Source organism: Taudactylus pleione, unplaced genomic scaffold (genome assembly GCF_031769625.1).
Source record: "Taudactylus pleione unplaced genomic scaffold, aTauple2 ptg001337l, whole genome shotgun sequence".
Taxonomy (NCBI): domain Eukaryota; kingdom Metazoa; phylum Chordata; class Amphibia; order Anura; family Myobatrachidae; genus Taudactylus; species Taudactylus pleione.
In genome coordinates this window covers 113121-134571 of record NW_028285737.1, presented here as the reverse complement: position 1 = coordinate 134571, position 21451 = coordinate 113121, and the positions used below count along the sequence as shown (strand labels likewise).

At 46.8% G+C, this 21451-nt stretch overlaps 2 protein-coding genes across 2 annotated transcripts in view; both read left to right on the top strand.

Moving 5' to 3' along the window:
• LOC148443057 (uncharacterized) overlaps positions 1-21451 on the top strand; it is a 95600-nt gene that overhangs the window by 16346 nt on the left and 57803 nt on the right. The window lies entirely within an intron of this gene.
• LOC148443059 (gastrula zinc finger protein XlCGF66.1-like) lies at positions 13638-21117 on the top strand. Its single transcript, XM_088463298.1, has 5 exons — positions 13638-13713; positions 15861-16021; positions 18748-18921; positions 19661-19809; positions 21084-21117. Exons 2-4 carry the CDS (start codon positions 15941-15943, stop codon positions 19802-19804), a joined length of 399 nt encoding a protein of 132 aa, XP_088319424.1. The 5' UTR covers positions 13638-13713; positions 15861-15940; the 3' UTR covers positions 19805-19809; positions 21084-21117.

Below are 21451 nucleotides of genomic sequence, written 5' to 3'. Positions count from 1 at the left end.
AGAAACTCTCAAACCATGTCCTGCTGGGAAATCTTGAGGGTTGAGAACCACTGATATACAGTAAGGAGGTCAAATGCCCAGAGTAATGAGAGACCAAAAATTAAATTATATGAAAGGTTTGTTTGCAGAGACACAAAAACATTGTCAAACACACATCATCCCTCAGTCAATGGCGCCACCATCCGGACACAACAACAGTCTTGTATGTGGATGTTGCTGAAGTTCCAGGTGGAGTCCCATTATGTGTATGTCATTAAAGAGACGGTGCGCCCTCTCTCTTACCCTACTTCTCTTTCCTAAGCAAAGAGGAGGATTCTATGAAGATATATCTTTTTAAAACTTAATGTATTACTGTACAGTATATGCTGGTACAGTATGTTCATAAATGCTGCATTGTAATACAGACGTGGACAAATTTGTTGGTAACCATCCACGAAAAATAAAAGAACCCTTTTTGAAAGTGACAAAAGTATTTGGCATCCAGCATTGTTTATTCCATATTCAATAGAAACCAGGCTTTGCATTTTTTATTCAACATACGGCAAATGAAAATGGCATGGACAAAAAATTATGGGGCAAGTAACCTAATATTTTGTTGCACGACCTTTAGGGGGAATCACTGCAATCAAGCGATATCTGTAGCTCTTAATGAGCAAGCAGGGAGTTTGGGCCACTCTTTCTGAGCAAACTGCTTTGGTCTCCTGTTTGATGGGTGCCTTCTCCAGACTGCATGTGTCAGCGCTTTCCATATATGTTCCATAGGGTTCAGATCAGGGTGCAATTTTCTGTTCTTAACCATTATTGGGTGCTTTTAGCTGTGTTTTGGGTCATTATCCTGCTGGAGTATTCATGTGTAACCTGTGACTGAGACAGAGCTTTCTGACACTGGGCAGTATGTTTTCATCCAGGATGCCTTGATAGACTTGAGATTTTAAAATAAAGAAGTTCACCACCAGGTCCGTCAAGGCGCTATTATGTTGTCAAATAATTCACTCCGAATCATCAAAGTTACTGAAGTTTCTTCACATGTGGTAGTTTCAATGTCACTCAAAAAGAAAAAGAGAATACCATAGCATAAAACCTTTAAAGCTATATAAATAATTTGCAGTGAATATCAGATATATTCGTACCAGAAGTATTGGTCTACTATATAAAGTAGATAAATCCGCTTTTAATGGGAGAGGATACCATCCTATAAAGATATCTATATGGTGGGTCTCTTCAGATAGACAATCCAATCCAGTAATATGTAGAAAAAATAAAATCTTGATAGTGTGATAACGTTTTATTCATATAAGCAAAATTAAATAACAATTGGAGGCTTACCAGATGACATGGTCTATAACAGAGGTAGACAATATAGCAGAGTAAGTGAGAAACCAGGCGTCCCCGGAGATCCACGTTCCCAACCAAGGTAAGTGTCGAAACAAACTTTGTGTCCTCCCCTCGCCAACGCGTTTCGATACCAATGTATCTTCCTCAAGGCATCGATTGAGATTTTGTTGTGTCCTGCAGATTCAAAGTCCCCCTTCTTAGGTGCAACAAAGCAACCCCAAAACATCTGTCCATAGAATATTCTACCAGAAGCATTGTCAATATGACTTTTAGCAAATTCATCTGGCTTTATTATGTTTTTTTTGTAAATGTGGAGTCTTCTTTGTGTCGTCTTCCATGGAGCCCACTTTCCCTCAAAAACTGCTGGATAATGCGATCAGACACTGGCCCACTTTGACTGTGGAGTTCAGCTTGTATCTCTTTGAAGTCTCCCTTGGCTCTTTTTCGACCATTCTCAACTGTACTCACAGGAACATCAAGTTGCTTTGAGATCTCAGACAACTCTCTCCTTTTGCTTTCTTTGGTCCATGTTCAGTGAGGTGCACATGCTGATACCAACCAGCAGAGTGATTACATTTCTCCATTTAAATAGGCTGAATGACTGATTTAGAAGATTGAAGATGTGTAATGCTTATTCAAGAAAGCACGTAGGTTGAAATATGACGATAATCCAATGCTGGTGAATGCTGGAATGCTTAGGGGCATGTTCAATAGGCTGCGAGAAAAGCAAAAAAACCCCAACTGCGAGGTATTTCCTGCAGGTGCGGGTTTTCTGCTATTCTATTAAGTGCGTGTTTTTTTTTAAAACATGTGCCGGGAGGTTTTTTTTTTGCGCACCTCCTGAGCAAGCGTGATTTTTCCAGAAATCAATGTTCTTAGGACTCTGACACCCCCCCCCCCCAAAGGACTAATTAAACAATTGGAAGTATTCAATTAGGTTAATTAATCCTTAATTACTCACCTTCCGAAGCTCTGTCTTCTCATCTTCTGCATCCAGCGCCGGGAGCCGGCTCCTCTGCAGCAGCGGTGAGTATGTCAGTGTGTGTGTGTGACCCCCGGTGCGGTGTGTGGCCCCCTCGGAATGGGCGCTGGGAGAACTACATCTCCCAGCAGCCCTTGCTCCTCCCATCAGCCCCCGGGACTCCCAGCAGCCCCCTCTCCAGTAAGAAGAGAGAGGGGAGGCTGCGGGGAGCCGTGGAGACCCGGGCAGGTAAGTGACTTTTTTTTTATATTTACGCGCCACGTCGTTTTCAGTGCTGAAAACCCCACGCCCATTGTTTTTTTTAAATTGAATCCCGCGGGTAGCGGGAGCGCGCATACCCACGGGATTTCGAAAATTGGCCGCAAGGGGCGCAAGGTTTTTTCCTTGCAAAACCTTGCGCCCAATTGAATATGCCCCATAGTGTTCAGTTCTGCAGCGCCAGAAAGGTCAATGCCTGGTGCTCTGTATACTATAGAAATTTTTACAAATGCCAAAAGCCAACAGTTGGCATTCCAATGCCCTTCAGATGTACGGTATTATCTGTAATTCATTAAGTACAACAGTGCAATTCAAGATGTATACATAAAAAACAAATACTGCAAACAACATTACATTGCACAACAGTCAACCATCAAAAGAGTACAATGGAGAAATACACTGCAGCAAAACAAAAAAAAAAGGTATTGACAAGTACAGGGGACAGCAATTGGCTGTAGTTAGAGTCAGCAGGCAGTGGTGAGTTCTAGGGGAAGGCACAATAGCTCTCAGTGGTCCTGTAGAGATTTTATGGTGTTGGAAGCAGCAAGACAGAGAGATGGCCTGAATGTAGGGAGTCAATAAGAGAGCGGAATTAAGGATAACACAAAAAAGATGGACATGGTGGATAGAAGACAGGGTGACCTTAATAACAGAGGGGGAGAGGTGAAGAGATACTTGAACTGGGAAACAATGAGTTCGGTCTTGGATATGTCTCAGGAAGCCCTGGATTGTCCAGGAGGATATGGCAGAAGACGTTGACACGAGAGAGGATGGAAGAACAAGTAGAAAACATCAGGGGACTGAGAAAATGGATTTAGCGACTGAAAAAAGATTAGTTTGAAAGGTAGGAGAACCATGAGAGGACTGAGTCGTGGGACCCGATAGAGTTTAATGTGTCAAGGAAAAGAGGGTGGTCGAGAGTATCAAACGCTGTAGACAAATCAAGGATAATGATGACAGAAAAGTGACCCTTAGATTTGGTGTAGAGAACGTCCTTGGTGACCTTAGTTTCAGTGCAGTGGAACTGACGGAAACCAGATTGAAGAGGGTTGAGAAGAGAATGAACGGATAGGAATGTGGCAATGCGGAGGTTGATAATCCTCTTGAGCTTAGAGGCAAAGGGGAGGAGGGAGATACAGTGGTGGTTTGAGAAAGTATGGGTCAAAATAGGATTTATTAAGGATGGGTCAGACAAGACGTGTTGGAAGGATGTTTGAAACATGTATGGTTCATGTTTTGAAATCTTTCATGGTTATTTAGCATATTGTAGGGTGAGACATGTCCGGGGAGATAATCAGTGACACTCTGAGGATCTGGGGACTGTCACAGCCACTGGCTGTCTCTAAGAGAGTCTCTATTGCTCAATATAACAAGACACCCTGACAGACATCTTCGAGATCACAGCCCTCTGTCCCAAGGCTAGGACCTGTCTATTTCCTTCGTGCAAATCTATCCCTAGCTTTTTCCACATTTAACAGTTATCATAACATCTTTCAAATATAATAACTGTTTTATTTGTTACTAGTTTACATTGGTTAGCAAGTTAATATTTACATTCCCAGCATTACACTAGAGACTGTTTCAGCTGGCTAAAGACAGGACATATGGGCCTGCTCCACCTGCATAAAACTAGGACACTGGGGTCTGCTCCACCTGTGTATGAGCAGGACACCATGGTCTGCTGCATCTGTATAAGAGCAGGACACAGTGGTCTGCTTCACCTGTATAAAAGCAGGACATTGGGGTCTGCTCCACCTGTTCAAGGGCAGGATACCATGTTCTGATCCACCTGGATAAAAGCAGGACACAAGGGTCTGCTTCACCTGTACAACAGGGTGCCAGGGACTTCTCCAGTTGCATTATAACTGTACATAAGGGTCTGTTCTAACTGCATATTAACAGGACACTGGGGCCTGCTCCACCTGTATTATAAGAAGACACAGGGGTCTGTTCCGCCTATATTATAACAGGACACCAGGGCCTACTCCACCTGTATTACAGGACATCGGTGTCTTCTCCACCTGTACTATAACAGGACACCAGGGGGTTATCCGAATGTATTATAATAACATGACTATATGGTCTGCTAAATATGTGTTGTCGTAATAATGGACCACCACCCATATCAGTATATGTCAACACTAAAGGTTGCTCCTCTTGTATAGGAATAAGATGAAACCAGATTCTGCTCCCCCTTTACTGTGTAAGGTGACACGACAGGTTACTTCTTCTGTATCAGTATAAGGTGACACCACAGGTGCTTCCCCTGTATCCTTATGTGACACCACATGCCACTCCCTCTGTACAGCGTAAGGTGACACCATATGCCGCTCCCACTGTACAGCATAAAGTGACACCACGTGCCCCTCCCCCCTGTACAGCATAAGGTGACACCATGGGAGGCTTCCCCTGTACAGTGTAAGGTGACACCACAACCTGCTCCCCCTGTACATAAGGTGACACCACAGGCCACTCTCCCTGCACAGTGTAAGGTGACACCACAGGCTGCGCCCCCTGTACATAAGGTGATACTACAGGCTGCTCCCCCTGTCCATAAGGTGACACCACAGGTCACTCTTCCTGTACAGTGTAAGGTGACACCACAGGCTGCTCCCCCTGTACATTGTAAGGAGGCACCACACGCCGCACCCCCTGTGCAAAAAGGTAACACCAGTCTGCTCCCCCTGTACAGTGTAAGGTGACACCACAGGCTACTCTCTCTACAGTATAAGATAACATCACGGGCTGCTCCCCCTGTACATAAGGTGAGACCACAGGCTGCTCTCCCTGTACGGTACAAGGTGACACCACAGGCTGCTCTCCCTGTACCCGCTGACAGACACAACCAGGAGAAGTGCTATGTAAGAAAAATTTGGAACAATGGTCGGCAGCCGAATGGAACAGTTGTTGCTAGACCCAAGCTGCAAAGGAACGCAGAGGCCGGAAGTCAAGTGGAACGCAAAGTCCCGAAGGATAGGTAGAACACAACAGAGGAATGGTTGGCTGTATTTTCACTTCTTGCCAGGGACCTGGTAGTGACATGAGTGAGGGCGACAGTGCAGTTCATGCCCATGAAGGACAGCTAAACAAGTTGTCCCCACTTTAAAAGAAAACTCGTCCCCTCGCGGAGCGCGCTGCGCTCGCCACGCTTTGGGCTCAGTGGCTCGCTACGCTCGCCACATGGTTATATTCCCCCTATATGCCCACTTGGATGGTAGGGAATGACACTGGACACTGGCTGATGATGTCAGGGTCCTCTCCGTGAAGGGGATTTTGACACTACCATGGCGGAATGTCTGGTGGAACGCAAAGGCCGGAAGTCGAGTGTGTAATGTCCCTGAGTGTCCCCGGCCGGGGGTAAGTACCAAGATAGTGGGAGGTAGACATACATATAACATAGTACACAATCCGGCAATGACTATTATTTCATGTGTAGGCACATCAGACGCAGTAACCCTGTGTGCATCCTCCATAAACAATACTGCTACTCAGTGTAACCCTGGTATTACCAGGTCATGGCACCCACATATATCATCACAGCCTTAGTACCCCACCTCATAATACCCACCTCACAACCTCGCATAGCTCACCTGGTATCCCCATAGTCACCGCTGCCTGGTACACCTGATAACTGATGGGCCCTCTCTGACCCTGCAACCCTACAAGTGAAGACTGGCGCGTTTCAGGGTCTTGTACATAATACACCTTAAGGGTTACTGCAGAGAGTTGCCTGGCGCAGGGAGCCTAATGCCTAAATATGAAAATGTATTCATGTCTAACAAGAAATCTACTTCTTTCTCTAGTGGTCCACACATTGTGCCTCATATTGCTTCCCCCAGCCCCACTTGATAATTTCCCAAAGCACCTCATAACCTCAATATTCCCATCTCATAGTTTTGTAGTGTTTACCTTACAACATCATGGTTCCTGAGCAGGGAAAGCCCATTATGGACATACTGTCCAATTTATAGCCTCAGTATTCTGACCTCATAGCTGTACGACCTCAAATGGTCCCTGGGCATGGCCGTAACTAGGGGTGTGCGGCCGGTGCGAGAGCGCAGGGCTGTGGGCGGTACCCTCGCCACCCCACAGTCCCTGCTTCACCATTGGACGCTACAGGCAGGCACCCTGCCATAATTACAGCTGCCTGCAGCGTCTTCAAGACTCTCCGGGCACTGCTGTGGCTTCAAGTGCCGTGGCCCCGCCCCCTTTAAGCGCCACATCATGATGTCACGCGCAAAGGGAGCGAGGCCATCTAGGGCGCTCAGAGCCCTAGTTACGCCTCTGATACTGGAAATACAGAATGCCAGCTAAATAAATAAAAACCCATGTAATATAGGAATCTTTATTAGAGGGCTTTAGTTCTTTAAGTACAAGCTATTACATTACTGTGTAATTGACGTATTTTGTTTCTTCACTTTTTTTCCCCATTATCATTATGGTCTCTGTGCTTCAGCAAGCACTTTGGAGCTCATTCAGAATCGGTCGTGAGCACTCACAACCGACTCGATGTTGCCCCACAGTGCATGCGCACGACGGAGCCGGCTCCGTCATGCACATGCGCGAGACCCGGCTAACAACGGGCGTTCCATCGTTAGGGGTCTCATAGCAGGCGGGGCGAGCAGTCGATGTTGAGTGACAGCTCGCCCCGTTTGCTGGGCGGGCCGGGGGCGTGCCCGGCCAAACGGAGGCGTTCCAGTCGGAACGCTTGCCGTTTGGGGGCTGCCCCACTGACATCATTGCTGATTTCAGTGGGGAGCTTCCTGCTCGAACAGAGCAGGAAGCTCCCTGGGGCTTACGAGTGCCCAGACCCTACCCTAGGGTCTGGTCGTAAGCCCCGATGGTCTTGACCATCGTGACCATCACCCATGCCGGTCGTTAGAGCTGTGGATGTTAACCCACAGCTTAACGATCGACAAGGAGGCGGCCGCCCAGGATGCAAGCGGCCGCCCAGATTCAGAGCGACCGCTTGCATCTAACGACCACCTCTGAATGAGGCCCTTTGTGTCATCAGGGCTTGTAGCGAGACGTCAGCTGGCAGTTACCTCCTGGGATCTGATTCTGGGCCGATGCTGGTGGTAGTAGATCGTGCAAAGGACATTTTATGGGAGAATTTGAAGCCGAAGTGCATGCGGGTTCATCAGTTCCAGATAGTTATACTGTGGGGTGTTTTCAGTAGGCATTAGGACCCTTGATACATCTGCAGACCTCACGGGCCGGCAGACTCCACGTAAACGTACTTGCAGATTATTTGCACCCGTTCATGTCATGTATTCACTCAGGCAGGAGCGGGCTCTTTCTGCTGGACAATGCGTCATCGCCCAGGAACGTAGCCACCAGATTGTAGCAGGATGAGCATTCCTCTCAGTTTGGCATCATGAGTTGTCCCTCTCTGTTTGCCATATTTGAACCCTATAGAGCACATGTGGTATGAGGTTCAACGTGCCTTCAATGGTAGGGTTTCACCACTGGCGAATATTAGGCAATTGTGGTACCATATTAAGAATGCACGGTGTACAATATATTTTTTTTTAGAAAGAGCCGGCAGGATCTTTCCCAAGCCTAAACACCTGCTTCTTTCATTCCAACAATGCTGTCCACTGTGTCAACTGTGACTCACAGCTACCGGCATTACGGCTTCTCCCTCTAGGCAGCTGCAGCAGCCGAACCTCACTAGAGGCACTACATATGGACACTCCGGCACTTGGCATGTTAATACCGGCTTCTATTTTAAACTTGGACCTTGACATCACATAGCCCACAGCGGGCATTAGCCCTTTTGTTGCCCATAAAAAATCCCTGTGGCTGCTGCATATTAGCCAGAGCACACGGGAAAGCGGGGACCAGTTTTGTACATCTTCCGGCTCCTACTCAAACTGAGACTTTGGACCTCATTCAGAGTCGGTCGTAAGCGGCCGCTCGGTAGTAGGCCTCACGACTGAGAAACTGAAAAAGGAAGCAATCGCAAGGCCGGTCGGTCGCAACCAAAGTGACGCCCATACATGAACAATACACCTCCTCTAGCTAACGAGTGATAGCAGTCGTTGTCAGTCGCAGTATGTTAATTTTCTTCTGATGGTTGCGGCCGCTTGTGTTGTGTGCAAATTACACCAAAAATTAACAGAAAACCTCATAGAATAAGCCATCCCCATGAAATTTATTTATTCTTTTTATTCACTAATGCAAACGCAACTGAATCAATTACAAGCCAATTAGCAGTGTTATTAGCTTCATCAATCGATTATTAGCTGATTGCATTGTGTGGCTCAAAATAGAAACATCAATCCTAACATCAGTTACATTCGAGAGTATCGATTGTACTGTGTGGCTCGCTGTACGATCAGCCAGGCCTCTAACCTGCTCGCAGAGTGACGTTTTACTACTTCCGGCCTTCTATGTCGGTCGTAGCATGAAATTTATGTACACCCCTGAAACGCCCTGAAAACGCTGAGGTACGCCTGCGTTTTTAGACCACCACCCCCGTCACCACCCACAAACGGCCTTTCATGTCAATCAACTCTCGGAAGCCACTTCCTGCTCGTAAGCCGTACGATCGACAGCATTTTGGATTGCAAAGCCTCGTACGCACATGCGCACAACTAAGCGTGCACATGCGTGGTTTGGAAACATCGGATGCGTATGACCGAGCGGCCGCTTGCGACCGACTCTGAATGAGGTCCTTTGTCTACAGGCTCATGTACAGGGGCGTATTTATAATGGGAGCAGGGTGTGCGGTGCCCCTGGGTCCAGGGAAGGGCCTGAACCGCACACCTTGCACCCATATTATACTTACCTCTCCGGAGTCCCACGTTGGTGCCAGTGTCAGCGCTGCAAAAACGGCTGTAAAATGGCCGCCGCTGCCAATTTCCCATCGTTTTGCGCAAGACAGGGAAAATGGCCGCTGCAGCCATTTTCCCGGTGACTTGCGCATGTGCTATAGACTCTGGGCACACTCCGGAACCCTCCCCGGCAGTGGCCGCTGCACATGCGTGGTCGGTAGACCGCACATGCGCAGGATTACCGATAGAGGAGTGAAGAGACTGCTGACCCGGATACTTCACTCCAAGCTCATCGCTGGGATGGGCTCTTTTCGGAAGCCCCTCTCTCTATTGCATACTGTAATGCGATCGTGGGGCGCTCATCTCGCCGCCCAAGTCGCATTGAGTATGTAACTGTTGTTAAATGAGCCCCATAATGAGATAATCCTGACAAAAGAGCTGTAAGCAACAGCCCTGCTAAAAGTTGGAATTCAATGGTGTTCACATACACTCAAATAGTGCATACTGGGCCTGATTCAGCACGGATCGCCATTGCGGTAGCGTAGGCAGACGGACGATTGTTGCGTACTGCACTTGCATATTCATCGCAGTGCGCATGCCTGAGTTAACATTGCGTTGGCTTTGCGATCACTCATGGAGATACAGAGCCATCTCAGAGTGAGTGACGTCAGGGCAGCGTTTGGGGGTGTTGACGGGGGAGTGGTCGGAATAACGCAGGCGTGCCTGTCCATTTGGACTCTGTTACTTGGGCGTGCATAAATTAGCCGCTGCGACGGAATACGCAGCCTGAGTACTCACTGTGTGCGACGAGGTTAGCAAATTCTGAGTAAGGTCTGGCCTGTTGTAATTGTGCATGGGGGTGCGATGTTACTCGATGTCCTTGATGTACACGCAGGATTGCAAGGTATTACGGATGTGAGATAGCAGTAGTGGGCCTCTATGCTGGCAGTGCGACACATTCATTAGCATATTTTCACAGCAGATCTGCGTGCGTAATCGCATCAGCGAACACAATGGCGATCCGTAATGAATCAGGCCCACTATCCTTATACAGTTGTCAGCCACTATATTCCTCATTTAATCGCCAATCTCAGCGTGTCAGGAGAGACACGGGGCCTGATTCAGACCCGGTCGCTCTGACAGAGCGCTCGCTCTGAATCAGGGCCGGGTTTTTGCTTTTTTTAGAACGGCCTCCTGGCCGCTCGCATAGCTGTGGGTGACCACCCACAGCTATTGCGAGCGGCCATGATGATGGTCGCGATGGTCAAGACCATCGCGACCATCGGGCTTGCGACGAGACCCTTGTGGTAGGGTCTCGTGGCCGCAAGCCCCAGGGAGATTTCGGCTCTAACAGAGCCGGAATCTCTCCACTGACATCACTCGTGATGTCAGTGGGGCCACCCCCAAACGGTAGGCGTTCTCATGGGAACGCCTCCGTTTGGGCAGCCACCCCCCGGCCCGCCCACCAAAGGGGGCGAGCTGTCACTCAACATCGACAGCTCGCCCCCTTTGGTGCGAGACCCGGAGCGACGGATTGCCCGTCGCCAGCCGGGTCTCGCGCATGCGCACAACGCAGCCGGCCGTCGTGCGCATGCGCTGTGGGCAACCATCGACCCGGTTGAGAGCGCTCAGAGCTTGCGACCGTGTCTGAATCAGGCCCACAGTGTTTGAGTCAAGCCAGACTTTGCGTGGCTGCCTGATCGATGTTTACTCAGTTGTTCATCGTCAGACAGATATGAGAAGGCTGCAGTGGGCATCCCTAGGCTCGGGTAAGCTTTGGAGACATTAGCATATTTTCGCTATTGCGCTCCGTGAGAGATGGCAGTTACGATTGCATTAGTGTAAGTCTCTGTATCAGGCCCTGCAACTGTCCAAACGAACGTAGTTATTTATATTGCCATCGGCTATTAATAAAAATCTGAGGATCCTTTATTAGTTACAACCCCCATTAATATTGGCACCATTGTTACAGATATTGCTGGTACGCTTCATTTTAACTCTATTTTAGAACACAAATGTCAGTCTTTGTGTACATTAATATTTAGCACTTTAATATTAAGTGCATTTCAAGAGAGAGCGATTGCTGGCTTATGTCATTATATCTCCATTTTATTGATTGTTATGTGTTGTTTATTGTTTTATATATTAAATTTATATTATTTTTACCCGAGACTCATCTAGTAATTTGTGACAGAGCAATCATATTCTCTATTTTTGTTCTCTGGTTCACACGGTTTGTGAGGGAACTTCTATATAAGGAAGCAGCGTCTCATTAGTGCATATAGCACCCCCTGTGATATATTTCAGAAGATCAGACCTGGTGCAGCTGTACCACCAGGCCTAGTATAACACAGCCAAAGATTGCTGGAGGCTGCAATGCAATCTACAAACACTAGGCCAGTACTTACCTACTAGTGGCTGTATAACATCTCTATCAGTTGCAGAATAGGCTCTTATTATTCAGTCCATCTACACCAGTGGTTCCCAAACTTTTTGGAATCACGGCGCCCTAGAGAGCCAGCATTGTTTTCACGGCGCCCCTAAGCCAAAATTTTGTTATTGAGAAATTCAGAACAAAATGGAGTAAAGTAGTAAAGTGAAGTAAATTGTGCTGACCTGTCATCCTTAGGCTCAGTTATGTGGTGGGGGAGAGGTTTGCACTTCTTTGTCCAAATATTTACATTACATTGACCATAATTTGATTTGGTGCTGGACAACCAACCTGAGGCTCCCCTGCAAGTCTCCTCAGGGCCGACGAGAGCCGCACCGGGCCCAGGTGACAGGGGGCGTGGCCTAATCGTGGGAAGCGTGGTCACGCCCCCTTCGAAAAAAATTGGGAAAAATTATATTTTTTCAGCGCGCGCAGCCTGGTGCACAGCCAATGCGGGGCGCGATCAGCGAGATGGCTCCCCCCATAGGCATAGGAGACTGCACCGGCTGCTGATTTAGCAGCCACGAGCAGTCTCCCAGTGCAGCCCAGCACACAGCGCGGTGCCAGACCACTGCAGCAAGCCCAGGTAATTTGTACCCGCTCCTCCCCCCTATCAGCGCCCCTGAGTGTCCTGGGGCACCCCAGGGTGCATGGTGCAGTTTGAGAACCACTGCTCTACGCTGTTCTTAATTAGGCAAAGCCTAAATTTGACAGTATCTATTAAGACACATGGCGAGGCTGGTGATTACAGCTGTGTATATATACTGGTCATTTGGGCTTTAGAAATATGTCCGTCCTCTGGGCAGCAAAACTATACTGATATAGGCTGGTTCATTCCTGTATAAAATAAGATTACAAGCTGCAGACAGTGCAGAGAAGCTTTTACTTGTGCCGTGTAATAATGCCGGCCATTGTGTGCCGTGTAATAATGCTAATGACATGTGCTAAGTAATACAGGTCACATGTGTTGTGTAATAATGCTGATCACATATGCCGTGTCATAATACCACCCATTTCTGCCATGCAATAATCCTGGCCACATGTGCTGTGTTATAATACCACCCATTTCTGTCATGCAATATTGCTGGTCACGTGCCATGTCATAATGCCACCCATTTCTGCCATTCAATAATGCTGGTCAATGTGCCATGTCATGCCACCCATTTCTGCCATGCAATAATGCTGGTCACAAGTGCTGTGTTATAATGCCACCCATTTCTGCCATGCAATAAAGCTGGTCACATGTGCGGTGTTATAACGCCACCCATTTCTGCCATGTAATAATGCTGGTCACATGTGCTGTGTAATAATTCCACCCATTTCTGCCATGTAATAATGCTGGTCGCATGTGCCGTGTAATAATTCCACCCATTTCTGCCATGCAATAATGCTGGTCACAAGTGCTGTGTTATAATGCCACCCATTTCTGGCATGCAATAATGCTGGTCACATGTGCTGTGTAATAATTCCACCCATTTCTGCCATGTAATAATGCTGGTCACATGTGCTGTGTAATAATTCCACCCATTTCTGCCATGTAATAATGCTGGTCACATGTGCCGTGTAATAATTCCACCCATTTCTGCCATGTAATATGTTATGTCACTCGGGACCACGCCTCTTATCTGCATAGCCACACCCCTGTGTATGTGCTACACTCACACACATTACAGCCACACACCAGCACGCAGCCTGAGTATTATGGGTAATGCAGTGTCCCTGACAGGTGACCCCCCTGACACCCGCAGACACTGGGCGGCGGCCATTCTCTCGCAGCCAATCAGCACGCGCTGCTCCTAGCACACGTCAGGTGAAACGCACAGACCGGAAGTTGAGAGGACAACGATTTGGAAGACAATCAGATGGACCGCACAGACCGGAAGTGGTGTATCACTACTTCCGGGAGAGACGACTCATTGATGCAGCAGGTAATGACAGTGGTTGTATCTTCTGTTACCTGTCACTATGGTGTTATTATGTGTATAACTGTATATAGGTGTTGTATCCTGTATTATATGTGTATAGTGTATTATTTCTAGTATTATATGTGTATAGTGTATTATATTCTGTATTATATGTGTATAGTGTATTATATCTAGTATTATATGTGTATAGTGTATTATATTCTGTATTATAGTATTATATGTGTATATCTTGTATTATATGTGTATAGCGTGCCTTACATCCCCCATACTGTGTATATCCTGTATTATATGTGTATAGCGTGCCTTACATCCCCCATACTGTGTATATCCTGTATTATATGTGTATAGTGTGCCTCCTGTATTATGTGTATAGCATGCCTTACATCCCTCATACTGTGTTTATCCTGTATTATATGTATATAGCGTGCCTTACATCCCCTGTCCTGTATAATATGTGTATAGCGTGCCTTACATCCCTCATACGGTGCATATCCTGTATTATATGTGTATAGCGTGCCTTACATCCCCCATACTGTGTATATCCTGTATTATATGTGTATAGCGTGCCTTACATCCCCCATACTGTGTATATCCTGTATTATATGTGTATAGTGTGCCTCCTGTATTATGTGTATAGCATGCCTTACATCCCTCATACTGTGTTTATCCTGTATTATATGTATATAGCGTGCCTTACATCCCCTGTCCTGTATAATATGTGTATAGCGTGCCTTACATCCCTCATACGGTGCATATCCTGTATTACATTTATAAAGGATTAGGGGCCTGATTCAGAGCCGGACGCTCTGAATCAGGGCGTGTTTTTTTTTTTCCACCCGGCCTTTTGGACGCTCGCATAGCTTATGCGAGCGTCCATGATAATGGTCGCGATGGTCAAGACCATCGGGCTTGCGACGAGACCCTTGCGGTAGGGTCTCGGTGACCGCAAGCCCTGGAGTGATTTTGGCTCTATCAGAGCCAAAATCACTCCCACTGACATCACTAGTTATGTCAGTGGGGCTGGACCCAGACGGTAGGCGTTCCCATGGGAACGCCTCCATCTGGCAGCCATGCCCCCGGCACGCCCACCAAAGGGGGCGTGCTGTCACTTACCATCGACAGCACGCCCCCTTTGGTGCGAGACCCATAACGACGGCTACCCCGTCGTTATTCGGGTCTCGCGCATGCGCACTAGGGCACCATCGACCCGCTTGCGAGCGCATAGCGCTCGCGAGCGGGTCTGGATCAGACCCTAGGTACGATCGCATAAGGTGTATATCCTGTATAATACCTATATAGGGTGAGGTACGGTCAGCGTAAGGTGTATATCCTGTATTATACGAATATAGGACTAGGTACGTTTAACGTAAGGTGTATATGCTGTATTACATGTACATAGGGCAAGGTACGGTCTGCGTAAGGTGTATATCCTGTATTATACGTATATAGGGAGAGGTACGGTCAGCGTAAGATGTATATCCCGTATTACATTTATATAGGATAAAGTACGGTCTGCATAAGGTGTATATCCTGTATAATACCTATATAGGGTGAGGTACGGTATTATACGAATATAGGACTAGGTACTTTTAACTTAAGGTGTAAATGCTGTATTATATGTACATAGGGCAAGGTACGATCCACGTAAGGTGTATATCCTGTATTATACGTATATAGGGAGAGGTACGTTCAGCGTGAGGTGTATATCCTGTATTATACGTATATGGGGTGAGGTACGGTCAGCATAAGGTGTATATCCTGTATTATAGTCTCATTATACATAGTCTTCTGGGAATCTCTACTATAGAGTTATGTACACATACAGTCTACACATCTACATCTATATACAGTCTCACAGTGATCCCTACATCTATATACAGTCTCACGGTGATCCCTACAGTTATATACAGTCTCACGATGATCCCTACATTTATTTACAGTCTCACGGTGATCCCTACATCTATATACAGTCTCACGGTGATCCCTACATCTATATACAGTCTCACGGAATCCCTACATCGATAACTTGTCTCACGGGGATTCCTACATCTATAACTTGTCTCACAGGAATTCCTATTCTATTCTATTTATTCCTAGATAATCCAGCTTTACTCTGTGATGTGTAATATCATTGTTATATTTCTTCCTAGACCACTAAGGAACCGGAACCTTTTTATTATAAGTCCCAGGAGGTGAAACCCATCCTTTATAAATCACTGATTGCCTGAGGATGGACAAGGATAGTAGTGATAAGAAGGAGAAGATATTAAATCTCACCCTGGAGATCATCTACTTGCTGACTGGGGAGGAGGTGAGAGCATTCTGTGAGTGTCACAGTGACATCACTTATATCTATAGTAATAATACAGGGACATGACTGGGGAGGTGAGGGGATCTGGGAGTGTCACAGTGACATCACTTATATCTATAGTAATAATACAGGGACATGACTGAGGAGGTGAGGGGATCTGGGAGTGTCACAGTGACATCACTTATATCTATAGTAATAATACAGGGACATGGCTGGGGAGGTGAGAGGATCTGGGAGTGTCACAGTGACATCACTTATATCTATAGTAATAATACAGGGACATGGCTGGGGAGGTGAGAGGATCTGGGAGTGTCACAGTGACATCACTTATATCTATAGTAATAATACAGGGACATGACTGGGGAGGTGAGAGGATCTGGGAGTGTCACAGTGACATCACTTATATCTATAGTAATAATACAGGGACATGACTGGGGAGGTGAGGGGATCTGGGAGTGTCACTGTGACATCACATATCTATAGTAATAATACAGGGACATGACTGGGGAGGTGAGGGGATCTGAGAGTGTCACAGTGACAATCCTTATATCTATAGTAATAATACAGGGACATGACTGGGGAGGTGAGGGGATCTGGGAGTGTCACAGTGACATCACTTATATCTATAGTAATAATACAGGGACATGACTGGGGAGGTGAGGGGATCTGGGAGTGTCACAGTGACATCACTTATATCTATAGTAATAATACAGAGACATGACTGGGGAGGTGAGGGGATCTGGGAGTGTCACAGTGACATCACTTATCTATAGTAATAATACAGGGACATGACTGGGGAGGTGAGGGGATCTGGGAGTGTCACAGTGACATCACTTATATCTATAGTAATAATACAGGGACATGACTGGGGAGGTGAGGGGATCTGGGAGTGTCACTGTGACATCACTTATATATATAGTAATAATGCAGGGACATGACTGGGGAGGTGAGGGGATCTGGGAGTCTCACAGTGACATCACTTATATCTATAGTAATAATACAGGGACATGACTGGGGAGGTGAGGGGATCTGGGAGTCTCACAGTGACATCACTTATATCTATAGTAATAATACAGGGACATGACTGGGGAGGTGAGAGGGTCTGAAAGTGCTAGGATTATAAGGGAAAGCGGAGACCCATGATGAATAGACATTTGCAAATTGGGGAGAACGCACATCATTTCGTCACCATCATATCAGAAAAGGATAGCAATAGAAGAATCTTGTTGCCATTGCAAGAAAGCCCAGTGTGCTTTCTGTAGGCATCCATAAGCAGGACCGCATAATTTAAGATGCGCATGAAGATAGGGCTAAGCCTCCCACCCTTTCCACAAGTAAGTATCCTATAAACGAAGCACAGCCGAGTTCACAGGGAAGCCAACAGGAAACTAGTTGGATTAAATCCTTGGGTTTAATAGATTCTAGTTTATCTTGCATTGAGGTTAAAGTAACTTCCTCTGAGTGGAGCTGAGACTGGGCCTTTGTACGGTCATCTTCCAAGTTGAGAAATCCTCTGTTCGGCCTCGGAGAGGCGCTGTGAATGTTGATTAAGTTGGGCCAAGGCAGAGTCCAGCAAAATTTGAAACGGAGTCAGCTTCTTGTCCAGCAAACGTGATAAAAAGTCTGATATTGCCTGGCCTTCCAGCAAGTAGAGATCAGCTGTATTGCCAAGGGGGGCTGTCACTCGGTCTGGCTGTCGGGGAGCTAGGCGTCTCTACAGGAAGTGTTTGTTTCTCCTTAGCTGCTTCTGGGGCCCATGTGCTGCTTTGCCAAGTAATTTTCCTTAGCCAGCTGATAACAGGGAACAATAACAATAGCAGGAGCATCGTAGCTGCAAGGGGACAGAGGGATCCACTGATGCTTCACAAGTTCCAGTCCTCAGGGTCTCTTGGCAGCTGTAAGAGTGGGAAGTCTAATGATAATGACAATCCAGGCAATGGGGGAGGCAGACCTGTGATGCAGTCCAGACATATCCAGTATATAGGACAGTGATTTTCATCCGGTGTGCCGTGAGCGGTTCCTAAGTGTTCCGCGAGAGAGTCGCCACCCGGAGATGCCCCCCGCAGCTTAACTATCGGCACCCGGAGATGCCCCCCGCAGCTTAACTATCGCCGGCCGGAGATGCCCCCGCAGCTTAACTTTTTACTTTATGCCCAGGCAGCGCTGAGCTCTTCCGGGTGGCTCAGCCGCTGCCCGGGTCGTACCAATGTATATTATTTTGCTGTCTGTGGGGGCCAATGTAATTGTGTTTTTTTTATGTGGGGGCAATGTATATTATTTCTTTCTGAGGGAGATAGTGTGATTTGTTTATTTTATCATTTGTGGACCAGTGTGTTTTATTTTGCTATCTGGGGGACCAGTGTATTATTTTGCACTCTGTTGGGGCCAGTGTGATTGGCCCCTATTTAAAAAAAAAAACAATGTGCTTAATTTTGTTTTCTGGGGAGCCCAATGAATGAGTTTTTCCCCCGTGAGGACCAATTTGAGTGTTTTTCTCTATGGGGACAGATGGTGTGCCTTGGCAAGTTTTATATCTTGTTTTGGTCTGCCGCGAGTTTAAAAAGGTTGAAAATCACTGATATAGGAAATGGTTACATATAGGGTAGTGGTAGTATCTGTAAAATAGATCATTCTTTTATATGGCACAATTAATGCTTAAAAATAATAAGTTCAAATATATAGATTTTTAATTTATTTTTTTTACTGATCTTGCCCTCAATACACAGAAGACATCTGGTGACCAAGTCCTTCCCCCCAGCCATCCTCCTGTGCCAGGAAGACTACGCAAGACCCAGAGCCCCATCCCAGTGCCTCCACTTCACTCACTGATACATGAGAGACACAATGACCAGAAGATCCTGCAACTCACCAACAAGATCATTCAGCTGCTAACTGGAGAGGTGACTGCTGGGAATGGGGCATTACACAGTAACACCGGGGGATGTGTCTGGGTGATGACCGGAGAGGTGACTGCTGGGAATGGGACATTACACAGTAACACCACGGGATGTGTCTGGGTGATGACCGGAGAGGTGACTGCTGGGAATGGGACATTACACAGTAACACCAGGGGATGTGTCTGGGTGATGACCGGAGAGGTGACTGCTGGGAATGGGACATTATACAGTAACACCAGGGGATGTGTCTGGGTGATGACTGGAGAGGTGACTGCTGGGAATGGGACATTATACAGTAACACCAGGGGATGTGTCTGGGTGATGACTGGACAGGTGACTGCTGGGAATGGGACATTACACAGTAACACCAGGGGATGTGTCTGGGTGATGACTGGAGAGGTGACTGCTGGGAATGGGACATTATACAGTAACACCAGGGGATGTGTCTGGGTGATGACTGGAGAGGTGACTGCTGGGAATGGGACATTATACAGTAACACCAGGGGATGTGTCTGGGTGATGACTGGACAGGTGACTGCTGGGAATGGGACATTATACAGTAACACCAGGGGATGTGTCTGGGTGATGACTGGAGAGGTGACTGCTGGGAATGGGACATTACACAGTAACACCAGGGGATGTGTCTGGGTGATGACTGGAGAGGTGACTGCTGGGAATGGGACATTATACAGTAACACCAGGGGATGTGTCTGGGTGATGACTGTATCATTGTGTGTGTCAGGTTCCTATAAGGTGCCAGGATGTCACTGTCTATTTCTCCATGGAGGAATGGGAGTATATAGAGGAACACAAGAGTCTGTACAAAGACATGATGATGGAGAATCTCCGGCCCCTCACATCACTGGGTAAGAGGAGTACAGGGTAGAGCAGGTACGGGGGCCACCTATATATGATGGGTGTGCAATAAGTTTCTGGATACACCAAAAGTAATATATTTACAAAGTGAACATTACATTTTTTCAAAGTATTCACCAGAGTAGTTTATGCAAAGTTGCATGCGCTCAAACCATTTGGTGAAGCAGCTGGACCAGTCCAAAGCAGGTATGTCTACTACATGCTTCCAGTGATTCAAAACAAATCCCAAACATCTTGCGCTTGATTTCTGGGAACATGAAGAAGCCGCAGGGTGCCAAGTCGGATGACCAAGCTCCTGGATGGGTTCATGGGCCACCACTTTCCTGGACTTTTGGGCAGGTGCACTGTTGTGATGAAGTGCAAGTGTTTAGATGGAGCCTGGAATGGTTTCCAGCAATTGCTGCAGGCATTGGTTGGCGTACACGTCGCCAGTGTTTGTGAGCTGCTGCACGAGTGGCACGGTAACTTCATGACCAATTTTGGCCACAAAAAACAGCCACCATCTGCTTGGCCACGCTGCGCTCGCCGCAGAACTTCTGTGGTGGTGTACCTCCAGCTGGAGTCCACTGGGCCAACAGTTATTTGGTCTCGGAGTTGATACTGTAGATTCAGGATTCATTGCCACTGATGATCTACCAGATAGAGTTTGAGCAACCGTCATCAAACCTGGCCAACATGTTGCAGCTCCAAGTCACCCGAGCCGTCTTCTGCTTTTGAGTCAACTCATGAGTCACCCAGCGTGCAGAAACCTTGCTCAGGCCAAGCTTTTTGTGGAGTATTGAGAAGATGGATCCTGATAAGATGCCTATGTCCTTCTCTATCTGGGCCTTGGTTACCCTGGCGTCCACCTCAGCAACTTGTCCTTGGTGATGGTGGACACAGGTCGACCAAATGCGCTCCTTGTCTACGCACCATCTACTGCGACAAAATCATAAAAACACTTAAACACAGCTTCCTCCCCAAAAGCGGCTTTCAGTCTGTCAAAACTCTTCTGCTGTCGCAGACCACTCTTGTAGTTGTACGAGAATATGGCTATGACGAGTGATATAACGAGTTTCTAGAAGGAAATGAACAAGCTGAGTTCTTTTGTGTACAGTGCTGCTTATATACAGTTCTGTGCTCTGAAATTTCACAAGAACTTTAGCCAGAAATTAAAGTTCACAACCAGTTAGATTGTGTCTACTCTACCTATGCACTGCACATCCAGAAACTTATTGCACACTGCTCGTACACCCATCATCTGATAATCACGTATATACAATGTACACAGTCGATGTTGTCTCCTACAGATGGTCCCAGTAACAGAAATACCCCAGAGAGATGTCCCTGTCCTCTGTATTCACAGGATTGTACAGAGGAGAATCACAGGATCCCACATGAGCATCAGGTAGATGTGATTTGCTAAAATACTAGTGACTTTTCACTATGATTGTGTCTTTTACACTAATATGCTGTGTAATCTCAATAACATCAGATATTTCTAAATTGTTATTTTATTGTTTTGTGGGTTAATTAGGTTGAAGATGTGCCTGATATTAAGGTGGAGGATAGAGAGAGAGAAGAGGAGACCTATGTGACTGATAATAAGCTAGAAGTTATAGAGGGAGAAGAGGAGACGTATGTGACTGATATGAAGGCAGAAGATATAGAAGGAGAA

Excerpts from the sequence above, each read along its gene's own strand:
- LOC148443059 (XM_088463298.1), top strand. The coding sequence starts at position 15,941 with ATGGACAAGGATAGTAGTGATAAGAAGGAGAAGATATTAAATCTCACC. Across the intron at positions 16,022-18,747 it reads ACTTGCTGACTGGGGAGGAG|AAGACATCTGGTGACCAAGT; the intron begins GTGAGAGCATTC and ends CTCAATACACAG. Across the intron at positions 18,922-19,660 it reads TTCAGCTGCTAACTGGAGAG|GTTCCTATAAGGTGCCAGGA; the intron begins GTGACTGCTGGG and ends TGTGTGTGTCAG.